The sequence below is a fragment of the Microtus pennsylvanicus genome, chromosome 2 (genome assembly GCF_037038515.1).
Source record: "Microtus pennsylvanicus isolate mMicPen1 chromosome 2, mMicPen1.hap1, whole genome shotgun sequence".
NCBI lineage: Eukaryota > Metazoa > Chordata > Mammalia > Rodentia > Cricetidae > Microtus > Microtus pennsylvanicus.
Genome location: NC_134580.1, coordinates 10,460,391 through 10,475,553, shown reverse-complemented (window position 1 = coordinate 10,475,553; position 15,163 = coordinate 10,460,391). Strand labels below are relative to the sequence as shown.

Sequence of the window (15,163 nt, the reverse complement as noted above, 5' to 3'; positions counted from 1 at the left end):
ATAATTGGAGTCCTCCCCTGGTCTTGTCTGACATGGCCTATGGCAGGTCTGATGACTTCTGTGTCTTTGTCCTCACAGGCTCCTTCATCCAGGGTTTCCATGTTGCCTTCCATTGCCTGATCCAAGAATCTGGCATCATTTCCCTACTCACAGAGGGATTTATGACCTACATTAGACCTCACATTACCATTGTTCTGCTCCATCGTGGGAATGTAAGTATGTCATGCCAGGTCTGATGTGAGTTCTGTCTTCACAAGGCCAGAAGCCAGGGGACGTCTCTATGACCAATGCCCGCCATAGGGGCATGTGCACAAGGAGATCTTGGTCATCATGGAGCCCCTGATGACAGCCGATGGTGCAGGGTGAACACTGGTGAGTGTGGGGTCTGAACTGTTTTCCAGGACAACTTCCAGGTAGGGAGCAGCTCGCTGAGCTGCCAAGGGGAACTGAACTCAACGGGTAATCCAGGGCCATATCTATGCACATCATCCCCTGAAGGTAAGATTGATTGCAGTAAGTATCTGTTTATGGTAGAAGATGAGTTTCTGAAGCCTGGTCCTGATGTCATGAAGAAAAGGATCCCATGAGGTGGCCTCTGCCAGCACCCCTAACACAGAGGGAAACTTACCATTGACTCGCTTGACTGAAGAGCAATGGGAGGCGGAGAGACTGTGGAGGTGTGGCAAGGGAGGAACCACCTCTCTGTTGTCCTTGGTATCCGGCTTCCATCCTGACCATCTGACCTTTTAGCTAACACTGGTGCATATTGAAGACTTGCCCAGCAGGACAGCAGCCATCTTGTGATGTCACGTACGTTCTAGAACCCTGACCATCTGGTGAGTCTCACATACAGGTAACAAGAAGCAGAGGCTTAGGAGGTAAGAGCAACTTTAATTAATGGGCATCAGCTGGGATCAGGTCTTGTTTCTGTTGCTTATCAGTGAAGCCAGGGCTGTGAAATGGTTGAGGGTTCTGTTGAATTCTGGAAATGAGATAGTGAAATTTCCTGAATCCATATTTTATATTTTATGTTTTGAGACTGGATCTCACAATATAGTCCTGGATGTCCTGAGACTCTCTATGAAGAGCACACAGATCTCAAACTCGTAGAGATCGACCATGTACCCTGCCTCCTGAGGGCAGCACTACAGATGCACACTGCCATGCCTGGCTTCAACAGCTGTATGGTGTCAATGGTAAGTTCCTCCAAACAGCTGTATGGCGTCAATGGTAAGTTCCTCCAAACATTTGTATGGCATCAATGGTAAGTTCCTCCAAACAGCTGTATGGTGTCAATGGTAAGTTCCTTGAAACAGCTGATGCAGAATCGTACCAGTTCTGTGCTTTTTTTGTCTTGACAGGGTCAGGACTGACCTGAAGGTTTTTTCATCCACAATGGACTAGGAACAGGGGGCAAAGATCTAACATAACCTTCGGAATGGAAGTGTATGTCCAGCATGAACAGACACCTGGAGGTAAGAAGTGCCATCAGGAGTTCTTCTGTGGACACAAGGCAGTGGGCTGGGGACATGTGCCATTGCTGATACATTTTTGGGAACAAGGCATAGAGTATTAAGTCTATGCATCAACCGTGTTTTTACAGAATCTCCACCTGAATCTTGGCACAAGTCATATGACTTCAAACTGACCAATCATCAGGGTCCAGATTGGTTTCCTGGTGTGATTGAGTTCTCTCTATTTGGGCTCTGAGAACAAGTCTCAAGGTTTGTCAGTGTGACACTGGGCTCCTGTCTTGGGATTTTGAAGTCAGAGATTTAACTCTATGGACACCAGTGCTAGAGGCAGTGCAAGAAGCCACAAATCCTAGAAAGAAGCTTCCAGTCCTCCTCATCCAACACAGATAGAGTCCACTTGGCTGCTGGCTTTCCCTACTGGACTTGGTCATGGATGCCCCATGATTTCTTTACTGGGTTTGGGTTGGTTTTTCAACCATTGAACCTTCTTCTTTCTTGCTGTCTAGTGGGGATCTCAGAGCTGCCGGAGCCCTGATACTGAACAACTAGGACTCTGCAGCACACGCGGGACTCTGTGAGGGCAGAGGTGATCATTCCCCCCCCCCCCCCCATTGTGTGCGATCCCTGGGGGACCACTGTCCAATTCTGTGTCCTCAGTGTTCTGTCATTCATGTTCCATCTCCTACAGACCTCCAGATTTTCCATATGACAGAAGAGAGATCTCTTTTGCTTTTGGGACTTGCTTGTCTCACATAATGGAACCTTATTAAGAAACATGCATTCTCAAAAAGTCAAAATTTGACTTTTGCTGCTGAGCATGTGCCCTTTCCCCATATCTTCAGATAGTTATGTCATCAATTTTTTCACCAGTTTTTCATATTTGAAACAGTCATGTGTCTTTTGCAATTGTCCCATTAACTTGTTTCCCTGTATGGGTGTAAATTTCCAAATCTGACATCAGAATCTCCAGTCCCACAGCTCTCCCTGCTTCTAAGTAAAGTGACATAGTTGAGCTGGAGATGGAACCAGAGGGTGAGAGACAGAGGCTGCAGAGGCAGCAGGAAAGAGTTTGCAGAGGGAGGAATGTGGACGGGATGGAAGAGACAGAGGGGAGGAGCCATGGGGAGAGGGAAGCTCAGTGGGTAAGGAGAGTGGAGACTGAGAGCTGCATGTTTCAGTTCCCTTAGAGCCCCTCTCACGGGTCCTTCCTGTTTAAAGTCATGAGCTCTGGACATCAGGAGACACCGGAAGGAGACTGCAAGCGTGGCCTGAGACTCAGAAGTAGGAGCATTGGAGGAATTCCAGATGGCAGGGTGCCCACGTACCCAGTATAAAGAGTCTCTGTCCAACAGAAGAGGAGGTAAGCCATCTGCCACAGGTTTCTCCCCAGGACACCATAATTTTCAAGGGAAAATGTCCAGGGCTGGCCCATCACAGCATCCTTGACAGAGGGAAACTTGAGCCAATACCATGTCCAAGCTGCCCATGAATGTGCAGACCCTGTGGACTAGTCTGCAAGGGAATATCTCAGCAGAACTCATTAATTTGTGTGCTTCTTCAGGTTTCTGGTTCTAGTGAAATGTTTCCCCACATGAAGACAAGGGAGCTCCTTCCCCTCCTCCATCTGCCTCTGCTCCCTGCGTTTTTGTTGGCTGGATTTTTATCCTTGTTTCCTGGCCATCAGAAAAGACACAGTCACACTGTGTGCAGCTCTGGTTACCGTGTTTCTGAAGAAGCCTTACTGTAGGGAGTTTTATGAGAACTGTATTTTTCTCCTGACAGGCAAGTGACAGCCAACTGGAGGAAAATGGGCATCACTTTGGAATGCCGGGACTTTGCTCCACTTTGGAAGTGAGTTGGGCTTACCTAGACTAGGACACAGAGGCCAGCACTCTCACACCTACTTTATACCCAGGTCCCACTGGTCACAGGGGTCAGGCCTAGGCAGTCTTGTTGATCGTAGAGCTAGGACTTTCAGCTCAGCTGTCTGCTTGGTTGTCCTGCTGGGCTAATTGTCTAAAGTGTTGTCAGGTGCACCTGACAGCAGATCGCTGTTCCGTGCAGCGAAGGAAGGCCACTCTGAAGGGGTTGAAGGCCAAGGCTCATCTGTGGGCAGCACATGGCTGAAGGCATCACAAGACCACTATAGACCAGCCTATGGTAGTTGAGATGTGTTTGGTTTCTGGTCTAAAGTTGACTCTACCTAATGCATTAGGAAGCTTAAAGCTGGCCAGAAATGCTTCCCTCAATCCCAAGGGAAAGTGGTCATTGAGCTTGTGTTACAGAGGACAAGAAAGAGAATGAGAAACAACACGCAAGCCATGGCTTCAGAGGGATGTTGAGAAAACTTGGTGTAGGTAGCACATCTCTCTCCTCTGATCTTAAATCACTGGGGAGGTACAGTTTGAAACAAAGAAGATGAACATCTCACACAAGGGGATTATAATAACCACAGCACACGATATAGATGGCATTCACTCCACAGTGACTTAGTCTATGTTGATTTCCACCGCCGGGAGCAGGATGGTTCACACATCGAGCAGGAAAACCAGCCCAGAGAAGTTGACCTGCTTCCTCCTTGGCAGTTGGCTGATCTGTTGATCAGTGAGTGACCACTAAGGCAAGTCAGTCCTGATGTACTTTACTGTCACCAGTGCCTGGGCAGAGACACTTGAGGACTGTGACCAGGTCATGGAATCTCAGAAGAGACAGCCCAAGTGGACCAGGGGCCCCAAGCCCATGTGATGGTCTCTAACAATGTGAATCTCAAAATGCAGACATGATATCCAAGAGGCCCAGTGGGTGTAATGTGCACTTTTTATATCGTTGGCCACTAGAGGGACCCATTGTGGTCTTTAGACTGTTACCTGAGCTCAGTCAGCTTATGATCAGGCTCACACATTTAACATCCCCCTTCCTCACTGTCTCCCTGATGGAGGCAACAGGAAGAGGTGCAGTCAATACCAGCTATTTGTACCCAGATTTCTGCACACACAATCCCAACGTTGCTCAGTACTGTTTCCCTTGCAGTGGGGAAAACTTGCTCTTTGGACAGTGCATGACTGGTTGGATTCCTGTTTAATTTACTTGGCCCCAGATACGATGACCATTGTGGTAGCAGCCTGGGTCCCTTGCAGTCTCAGAGGTCAACCCCAGACCTCTCATTGACCGCCCTTCTCTCCTCAGATCTCCAGGATCTGTTGGACATGCTCTGGGACAAAGCTCATTGTCACCGTATGTGCATCCTGTGTCGTCTAGGCAAGTGTTGAATGAGATGGGGTGCAGGAAGCACAGTGCCCAGATATAGACATGTTGCTGGGAACCTGCTTTTCCTCCCTGACCCTAGAGCCCTTTCACAGGACAGGAGCAGGGAAGTCAGGACAAACCAAGCCCTGCAATCAGATCTCCTTTTAGGAAGGTCACATAAGAAAATCGACATTGGCCGGGCGGTGGTGGCGCACGCCTTTAATCCCAGCACTCGGGAGGCAGAGGCAGGCGGATCTCTGTGAGTTCGAGGCCAGCCTGGTATACAAGTGCTAGTTCCAGGACAGGAACCAAAAGCTACAGAGAAACCCTGTCTCGAAAAATAAAAAAAAAAAAAAAAGAAAGAAAATCGACATTGACCCTGCCTCATTAGGCCCCAAATCCCACCAAAAAGAAAGCTGCCATTTCCCAAAGTCCACAGGATAAGGACTGGTGAATGAATCTTTCTGCCAGCCTCATCCTTAGTTAAAATAAGGCTTCTCTTATAGGTGCTGGGCCACAAACTGAATCATGGACCCTGAAATTCCTCACCTGAGGATGAGCACACTCAGCATTAGTGACCTTGAATGTGGAGTCTGTCCTCACCTCTACGTCTCCTGGAAGATTGGCATGCCATTGCCTGAGCTCTTGAGGATCTCAGAGGCTCCACTGGACGTCATGAGGACACTCTGTGGAGGACAAAGAAATGGTTGCTCTTCCAACTTCCAACTACAGACAACCACCTGAATTACTGACAGGATTTGGTGTATCTACCAAAAGGGCCTCTTGGGATAGCCTCCCAGTGGTTAGATACTGTTGTATCCCTGCCCAACTTAGACCCCTCTGTATTTTGACACTGCAAAACATGACCTGTGCCTCTTTGTCCTCTCAGATAACCCAGAAACCCTGTGTGAGCAGGCTAAGAAAGGATCTCAGAAGGGCCTTGAGTAATGAATGTGTTTCTCTTTCTGACTGGATCTCCCAAGAAGGGAGCTCTGCCAGCTGTCAGACCCTGCTGAACAACCCCTGCCTCCCCCACACACAACCTCAAATACATTCCTAAATATTGGTTCATGAAGAAGGTCCACTCAACCACATACTAGCTGCTAGGTATCAGGCCCTACTGAGCAATCGAGTCCCTACACCTTGTATGTCTACCAAGGCATGGACCTTGTATGACACTCATTTAACCCCACTAAGTGGCTAGTTACCGGGCCATAGCCAATGATCTGCCAGTCTACCCTAAACATACTGCTATTATTTGGTACCCACAGGAAACTATCCTACCACACAAGTGACGTTCTCCAGTGTTAATTACCAGACCCTGTGATACCTCATGACATCAACTCATATAAATTTTAGGATATCAAACCTTGGTATCCAAACACTCAGGCCATGATAACTCCTAGAATGGTAGCTGAAGGCCCTTGAAACACACACATTCCCCTAGGCAGCCTCACATATATTTCTAGGTATACATCCCTAGTGGTACCCGTGGATATCAGACCAACCACTGCCAATCCAGTATATTAACAGGCCTGGATGGACACTAATTCTACCCATTAGGTATGGGATGCTGCAGGACACCCCCTTTTACTGATCCTCATGGCAACACATTCTTATTCTTTATGTCTCTTGGACACCCTACCACCACAATGTCAAAGACATAGGGCAAGGTTTCAGATCCTGCTAGGTAAACCCTACCTGACAGCCACATTCTTATACACTGGATATCAGGTCTCCCTACGAATCCCCCACCTTCAGTTAACCCCATCCAATGGGTATTACGTGTTAGCTCCTGCCAGGGACTCCCTTAAGAATAGTCAAATACCCTACATATAAACAGATACACATAGGACTAGGGATCACGTTCTTTGATTCCCTCCGTTAACATCAAAGTCCCTGGATGTACAGTTAGTGCCAGTGTCTGCTAGGTCTACCTCCTAATAGAGTCTCAGGTACATGACTATGTGTCAGGTCCTTCTCTGAAATACCTCCGCTAGAGGAAAACTTCAAATACACATGCATGGCAAGGTGTCCTGTCATGCTAAGAGTCTCCTCCCCTATAGCCAGTTACACCCATATACATAAGGATGGTGTAAGCTTGCAGGCACCTACCTGACATGTTAACCCTACTCTCTCTCTGTCTCTTTCTCTCTCTGTCTCTCTCTCTCTCTCTGGCACACACACACACAAATAGAGATATTTAGAGAGAAGGAGAGAGGAGAGGCGAGAGAAAAGTAAGGGGAGGAGAGTGAGAGAGACAGAGATAGGAACAAAACTAGGGCTCATGTCCTACATGGTATCCCCACACTTACCTCAAAAGCCCCACCCACATACATGCATAGGTTTCTGGTCCTGAGAGTAATGCTGGCGTCTACAGTCAATGACAGAACACAGGGTGGGTGTCATGTCATGTCAGCTGTTCCTTCTGTCACAGCCTTTGCTCTGCCTGCACATTGGTCTTAGAGCATGCTAGATGTGCACTAACTTAAAACCAAAATTCAGAGAGACAGACACACAAACAGACATACATGCACACATGTGTGCTTGGCTATGTTGTCCCTCCTGTTCCCTAAGGAACAGATGAAGCCTCACCAATCCACTCATGGCTATAACTCAAGTCCTACTAGTCCCTCCAGCCAAATCCACACACTCAGCTTTTCATGTAGGCTTTCCACATATCCACTCCTCCACAGCCAAATCCCCATACACACACACACACACACACACACACACACACACCCATGCACACACCATTATGTCTAAGAGTCATTGCTTGAAAACTCTCCCTTGGAGTGGCACACCTTGGTATGCCCCCTACAGTCAATGGCTTCCGTACATGCCTAGGTCTTGTGTCCACCTCATTTATTCCTCCTGTAAAGCAAATCTCCAAACATGCATGTAACGCTAGGAGTCACATCATGCTAGGTGTCTCTGCCCCTACATCCACTGTCACAGATACACATAGGTTGTGATGGCTGTTCCTGGCCTTGTATTCAAAACCAACTCTCTCTACCTTCTTTCATTCTTTTCTTTTCCTCCCCCACTCTCTCTCTCTCACGCTAGGACCCTGGTATCTTTGTTAATTCTGTACCATATACCCAAAGGCAAACACCTCTTACACATAAAGCCCTGCTAGGTGACACACACCCTCTAGCCAAACCATCTCATACATAAACAACCAAATGTCTGGTTCTTCTAGACATTGCCTCCCCACGGCAAAGGCCCTAATGCACACACAGGGCTATGTTTCAACTCCTGCTGATTACGATCTTCCCTACAGCCAAAGCTACACATGGAAGGATAGATGTCGCTTCCTGTTGGCCTCCCTTCCTTCCCCGCTGCTCTTTGTTCCTCCACGTTTTATTCTCACCTTAGAAGTTTGGGAGACAGAAAACCAGACGGTGAAATTTCCTGCCATAAGTCTCTCAACATCTAGGACCTGTCTCTTGAGATTTCCCACAGACATCCATTTACACAGAAAGATGTCTTTAAAACACAGAGGGTTAATTGCTGAGCATCTGATACTGGCTTGGGGTTTTGCAGCTGCTGGCAGGTTACAGGACCCATTTCTTAGTGCTGACTAATATGGGAGATCTAGGCCCACTGTGGGTGTCTCCACCCCTGTAAGCTGTCTTGAATTGTGTAAGAAAGCAGACAGACAGCCATGAAGAATGAACCACTAAACATCTGTCTCCTGCTCTTGAGTGAGTTCCTACCCTCACTTCCCTGATGATGGACTTTGAGCAGGACATGAGCGCCAAATAAATCTTTCTCCACCAGTGAGTTGTGCCATGATTTCTATCAGAAATAGATAGTTACTATAGCAGTATATTATTTGTGTTTAATAAACAAAGCTTGCCTCAAGATTAGAGGGCAAAGCACCACACTACTCAGCCATATAAGCCAGGCAGTGGTGGCCCACACCTTTAGTCCCAGGAGTCGTGAGACAGAAGCAGAAGGACCTGTGTGATGTCAAGACCACCCCGGGCTACACAAGATTGAATTTGTCTAAAAGAGAAAGCCGGGTGATGGTGGTGCATGCCTTTAATCCCAGCACTCGGGAGGCAGAGGCAGGCGGATCTCTGTGAGTTCGAGACCAGCCTGGTGTACACAGAGAGTTCCAGGACAGCCAGGGATACATACACAGAAAATATAAAAACAAAACAAAACTGATGATGAGCGAGAACACCCAGGGGAGGGCTACAGAAGGCTGCGGTCATCCTTTGACTTGTCCAGCCTCTCGCTAACATTTCCCCTGCAGTTCTCTCCATGCTCCCAGCTCCTTGGAGAGCTACAACTGAGTGGCTGCAGAGAAGCCAGAAACTCTCCAAACCCACAGGCAACCTCTGTTCATATGTCTACTCCAGAGCATGCTGGGGAGCTTTCATTAGAGCTCAGGGAAAGCTCACTTACACAGGATAACTAAGCAACATGACAAAGTCTGGGAGTCCATTCAACACCCAGCTAAGCAGAGGCACACATGCACTGAGCAGTTCTCAACCCTTCTGCGGGAAGGGAGCGCCAAACAACTCTGTCACATGGGTCACATATCAGATCTCTTGCATATCAGACATTTACATTATGATTCATAACAGTAGCAAAATTACAGTTATGAAGTAGCAATAAAAATAATTTTATGGTGGGGGGGTCACCACAACATGAAGAACTGTCTGGGCCGTGGTGGCACATACCTTTAATACCAGCACTTGGGAGACAAAGGCAGGCAGATCTCTGTGAGTTCTAAGCCAGTCTGGTCTACAGAGCTAGTTCCAGGACAGTCAGGAATACACAGAGAAATCCTGTCTCAACACCCCAACCCTCCCAAAAAAATGCTGGGTGGTGGTGGCGCACGCCTTTAATCCCAGCACTCTCTGTGCATTTGAGGCCAGCCTGGTCTGCAAGAGCGTTCCAAGACATTCCCCAAAGCAAGAGTAACCCTGTCTTGAAAAGCTAAAAACAAAATCAGAACAAAAGTAAAAAACCCCTGAAAGAACTGCATTAAATTGAAGCATTAGGAGGGTTGAGAACCATTACCTTAAAGTTTTTGAGCCTTTTAAAATAGGAATTACTGGGCATGGTAGGGCATGCCTTTAATCCCAGCAATAGGGAGGCAGGTGAGAAAAAGGTAGGCAGATCTTTGTGAGTTTGAGATCAGCCTGGTCTACATAGTGAGTTTTAGTTCAGCCGGAGCTATATAGTGCGACCCTGTCTCAAAAATAAAATAAAGGAGCCAAGTGTGGTGGCGCATGCCTTTAATTCCAGCACTCCCAAAGTCAGACAGATCTCTGTGAGTTCAAGATCAGCCTGGTCTACAAAGCTAGTTCCAAAACAGCTAGGGCCATTACACAGAGAAGCCCTGTCTCAAAAACAAAAAACAAACAAAAAACCCCAGAAAACCCAAACAAACAAAATTAAATTAAATTAAATAGGGGTCTGGTAAGATGGCTCACTGGTTAAGAGGACCCAGGTTTAGTCCCTAGCACCTATATGGCTCACAGCTGCCTCCACTGCCTCAAAGTCTTGAGGTCCCAGGGTACCTGACACCCTCTTTTCATCTTAAAAAAAAAGAAAGAAAGAATAAAGAAAAGAAAGGAGTGGGTGGCGCTTTCGGAGGCAAGGTCTCACGTACCTCGAATGACCACTAGAGATGAGTTCCCCAAACTGACTATGTGTCTGCCTCCAATAACGTGATGGCTCAGCTCAGCATCTAGGACCCCAAGAAGGGCAAGAGTGGCTGCTCTCACCTGCAGTCTGGCCAAGATACTGGCTTTCTTGGAGTTGGAGGAGTAGCTCCTAGAACACGAGACACTGCAGAACCTCTTGGTCTTTGAGAAGAAAGCGTCTCTTGTGCCCACGATACCACACATCTCACAGACCGCTAGAAAGAGAAGCCGGCACGTGACTCCAGACATAAGTACTTCAAGTCAGACCAACCCATGGGCTCCTCAGAGTCCAGAGCACTGTGTCAACCATGTGAGTGAGAGGAGGAGGACAGCGCCTGTCGTTCTGTCAGGAGTGAGTCTCGCAACATGCTGCCTCTGCAGTCAGCCCCTCCAGCAGCTGCCACTCCATCTATCCACCTAAGATGGCAAGCGGTTCCTCCTGGGCCTGCAGCAAGAGCCAGTGCTAAGGGGCTGAAAACCCACAGGAACACCTGCAGAACCTGGTGACAAGTTTTAGAGAGAGGACAGGGACAAGAGAGAGGTGCTGAAGTCACTTAGTATTTGTAGCTCTGTGTTCTCAGGGCCAAGTGGACAAGCTGTGTTTCCCTTGACTTCACCGTAGGTCAAACGGTGCTGTGGCCTGGGCCCCAGTGACATGGGCATCTGAAGTGCTTAACCAGCTTCCCAGGGGACCCATCTGCAGCCAGGGTCATGAACCAGCCCCTGGCCCAGTGGCTCTCCCTAGTGATTCCTGCTAGTATTGAAATGCTCAGATTTTGAGAAGGGCGAAAGATGAAAAAATGGGGGAGAAGTCAAGATGGTTGGAAGGAAACCGGACCCCACTGCCCAGGAGTACAAGCATGAAGAAACAGGAGGGGCCGTCTGCAGATGGGAGCCTGCCTCTTTCCCAGGACACACTGCTCACACTCTGGAGTCCTGACACAGGGACTGGCAACCATCAAGATCCACCTCTTCGAAGCCAACTGGTTTTCAGATGATCTTTGACCACTCCCTTCTGCCCACCTCCACGTCTGTCCGTCTGTCCGTCCTGACCCGAAGGTCACTATCCTGCATGTCTCCCTACAATGTGTGTTAACTTGTAGTCCATAAGCTGTTTGCAGGGCTGGAGAGATGGCTCAGAAGCTCAGAGCACCGGCTGCTCTTCCTGAGGTCCTGAGTTCAATTCCCAGCCACCACATGGTGGCTCACAGCCATCTATAATGAGATCTGGTGCCCACTTTTGGCCTGCAGGCATACATGGAGGCAGAACCCTGCATACATACTATATTTAAAAAAAGCTATGTGGGTCTCACCGCCTTCATGCCCAGGCGACTCACACTAAGGCAATGGCACCTACCAAGTGCTGAATAGATACAATAGACATGAGGTGTCAGAGAATTATACTAACTAGACTGCAGGACAGGGAATGACCCTCGAGGACAGTCCCTTAGATATCTGCATGGCTCTGCCCACATCACCTGCGTTCGCCCACAAGCTCCCGACTCCCCTCCATCTTTAAGGGCACTGTGAAGAAGTCACCTGGCTCAGAACCACTTCCATCCAGGGAGCGAGTGTTCCCAGGGCTGAGCAAATGCAGAGGTGAGGTGGGAAGCTCCCCGGCTTCCCGGTCTTCATTCTCTGCCTCACTCGACTCCTCCAGATAGGAGCTGCTCTCACTGCCCGCGCTGCTGTTGTAACTTCGGAAGCTGTCGTAGCCCCCGAAGAGTTCCAAGTCATCCTCCTCCTCTTCTTCCATTGGCTCTGAAGACGGCGTCTCCTAGAGGAAGATGGACATGTGCTTGGCCTGGGAAGAGAATCTGCAGACTTGCTAATCCACCTCGTGTGGGCTGGGAATTTGAACTTTGGTCTTCTGAAAGAGCAGTAAGAGTTTTTAATTGCTGAGCCATCTCTTCAGCTCCCTACAGGATTTTTTTAAAAATTTATTTATTATGTATACAATATTCTGTCTATATGTATGCCTGAAGAGGCCACCAGATCTCATTACAGATGGTTGATCCACCATGTGGTTGCTGGGAATTGAACTCAGGACCTTTGGAGGAGCAGGCAATGCTCTTAACCACTGAGCCATCTCTCCAGCCCTCTACAGGATATTTTAATATGGACAAAACAGAATATGGATGGGGGCGCTGGAGAGATGGCTCAGCGGTTAAGAGCACTGGCTGTTCTTCCAGGTGTCCTGAGTTCAATTCCCAGCAATCACCTGGTAGCTCACAGCCATATGTAGTGAGATTTGGAGCCTTCTTCTGACCTGTATGCAGACATACAGACAGAACACTGTACACTGTAAGATTTATTTACTTAATAAATCTTAAAGAAGTCAGGTGTAGCGGCATGGCCCTCTAATCTCAATACTCAGGAGGCAGAGGCAGGTGGATCTTCTTTGAGGCCAGCCTGGTCTACAGACCAAGTTCCAGGATAGGCTCCAAAGATACACAGACAAACCCTGCCTCGAAAAGAAAATTAAGAAGGGAAAAGATGACACCTAGTCTACCTTAGCATTGCTAACTGCAAGCTGTGGTTTGTGTATGCCTCTGCTCACCACGACCTCTCACATGGGGAGCTTGGGCACAGAGCAAACTTCAGAGAACAATGTCCCTGAATCAATATTGTTCTCACACCACTATAAAGTCAAAAAATTATGCCAGGGATCAGAGCTCTATATAATAACACCGTGGGGAGAGGACTGGAGAGATGGCTCAGTGGTTAGGAGCACTGGCGGCTCTTCCAGGAGACTCAGTTCAATTCCAGCAACCATATGACAGCTCACAACTGTCTGTAACTCCTCCAGTTCCAGGGAACCCGACACCCTCACACAGACATGCATGTAGGCAAAACACCAATGCACATAAAATAAATGATAAATCTTAAAAACCAAAACAACAATACATTATTTAAATTAACTTGAACCAGGAGGACTTTAAATTAAAAAAAAAAGTGGAACTATACTAAACACCTCAAAGGAACTTCCTGGGCAGACAGCATTTGAAACCCATTCTTCCCTGTTCAGTATAGGCACACCAAAATGGAGCCCTGGTTGTGCAGGAACTCACACAGTCTGGTAGATCAGACTGGCCTTGAACTCAGAGATTTACCTGCCTCTGCCTCCACAGTGCTGGGATTAAAGGTGTGTGCTACCAGCACCTGGCTCAAAGACACATTTAAGGTCAGCAGCTGTGGTAATCCTGTTACTGCCTAGCACACTGCAAGTCTAGTCAGTAAACCTATTTTCTTCCTAACAGAGGGGGAGGCAAAGGCAGATAAAAATTGAGACCCAGACTGTCTCAAGGAGGATCTGAGCAGGATGCCACAGGCAGTAATTGCATGGTGGTATGGACCACAGCTTACTCTTAAGCTCGGATCTTAATCAACCACTGATCCTCGGGTCATTTACCTTCTGAGAACCTCAGTCTTCTCACCTGTGACAGAACGTGTTGGCTCACAGAACGTGGGGTACAGATATGATACTACTTAAAAACCAAGGGTTCGGGGCTGGAGAGATGGCTCAGCGGTTAGGAGCACTGACTGCTCTTCCAGAGGACCCAGGTTCAATTCCCAGCACCCACATGGCAGCTTACAACGGTCTATAACTCCTGTTCCAGGGGATCTGACAACTTCACACCAATGCACATAAAATAAAGTTAAATAAATCATAATAAATTATAAAAAAAAAACCCAGGGTTCAAATACCACCTCTACTGCTTCCTAGCTGTACAATCCACAGCAAGTCAACTCCCATTGTCTCAGCTTCCACTAAACGAGGACAATAACACTTTATAAAAATATTTTGGGAAGAAAGGATGACAAAAGTAAACCACGAGAAGAGCGCTCCATAAACGTTGGCCATTATTACTGCGTGGAAAAGGGAAGAGACTTCAAATGGAAGGGGTGGTGGGCAACCGGCTACCGTGTCACGGAACACATGACAAAGTTTTGAAAACTGACACACTTGGTGGCAACCTCTTGCCCTTTGCAGCTGTGTCCACTTCCGGGGGAACCAACAGGCTCTTTTAAGCCTTCCCTAATGGAGATGGTTGTGCCTAAAGTGGCAGACAGGCACATGAACGCCCAAGCGTGGAGTAAAAGTCAACTTATATTTCCCTTTACTTCCCTCGTGGAAGCGACAGGCCGCACAATCCCTAAAGCACGGGACCACGAAACCAAGAAGTCAAAGAGGTAGCGTCGCAGTTTCGAGCCCCGTTTCCTTGCCCCTGGATGGGGAGGCGTTTCCTTCCTACCTTCTTCCACGGACCGAGCCCACAGCTTAACAGGAGCAAAGACGAACCCGAGTGGTCTCCGGTAGGGACTAAATTTCTTACCTCAGTTTACTAACCCTGCACCTCTCCGCCCCCAAGGGATCGCTAAAACGACTCACTGCCGAGTGAGGCCTTCGGGGTTCCCTTTCCCGGAGGGGCTGAGCCCTCTCCCTCTTACCTCAGTGCCCCGCGATTTCTCCATGGTGCCAAATTCACCAGGTGCAGGAAGCCATATTGCCCTCGCTGCTGACCAAGAGTGTGCTCACTGGCTACTGCGCCTGAGCTGTGGACCAATCACACCATAGGAAATAGGAAAAGCCGGTTCCGCGCTCGCTCTCACCCCGCCTTCAACATGGAGGGGTTGGGTAGCCCGGGCGGTGATGGGAGTTGTAGTTTTATTCGGCGTGCACTAGAAGGGGCGCTGCCTTAGCAACGCAAAGCATAAAACTCCGGAGGCTGCTTCTCTGTCTTTCTGTGTCTGCCAACTTTAAACCCTTCCCAG

General features: G+C 48.2%; 1 protein-coding gene across 14 annotated transcripts in view; it reads right to left on the bottom strand.

Annotated features, from left to right (window-relative positions):
* LOC142843140 (lethal(3)malignant brain tumor-like protein 2) overlaps nucleotides 1–14,962 on the bottom strand; it is a 28,096-nt gene extending 13,134 nt beyond the window's left edge. For 10 of the 14 annotated variants that reach the window (XR_012909570.1, XR_012909571.1, XR_012909572.1 and 7 more), the window contains exons 1-4: nucleotides 14,840–14,962; nucleotides 11,927–12,164; nucleotides 10,469–10,602; nucleotides 5,325–5,407 (exon numbers count right to left, since the gene is read on the bottom strand). Coding sequence is in view for 8 of the 14 variants with exons in the window: in XM_075960059.1 (XP_075816174.1) it covers nucleotides 5,327–5,407; nucleotides 10,469–10,602; nucleotides 11,927–12,164; nucleotides 14,840–14,863 (477 nt within the window). In the remaining 6 variants the exon portion in view is untranslated. Of the gene's footprint in view, nucleotides 1–871; nucleotides 3,149–3,797; nucleotides 4,070–5,270; nucleotides 5,408–10,468; nucleotides 10,603–11,926; nucleotides 12,165–14,839 lie in introns of those variants that run through there. The other 4 variants (XR_012909568.1, XM_075960053.1, XM_075960051.1 and 1 more) reach the window with 4 other exon arrangements.
* Nucleotides 14,963–15,163: the final 201 nt, after the last annotated feature.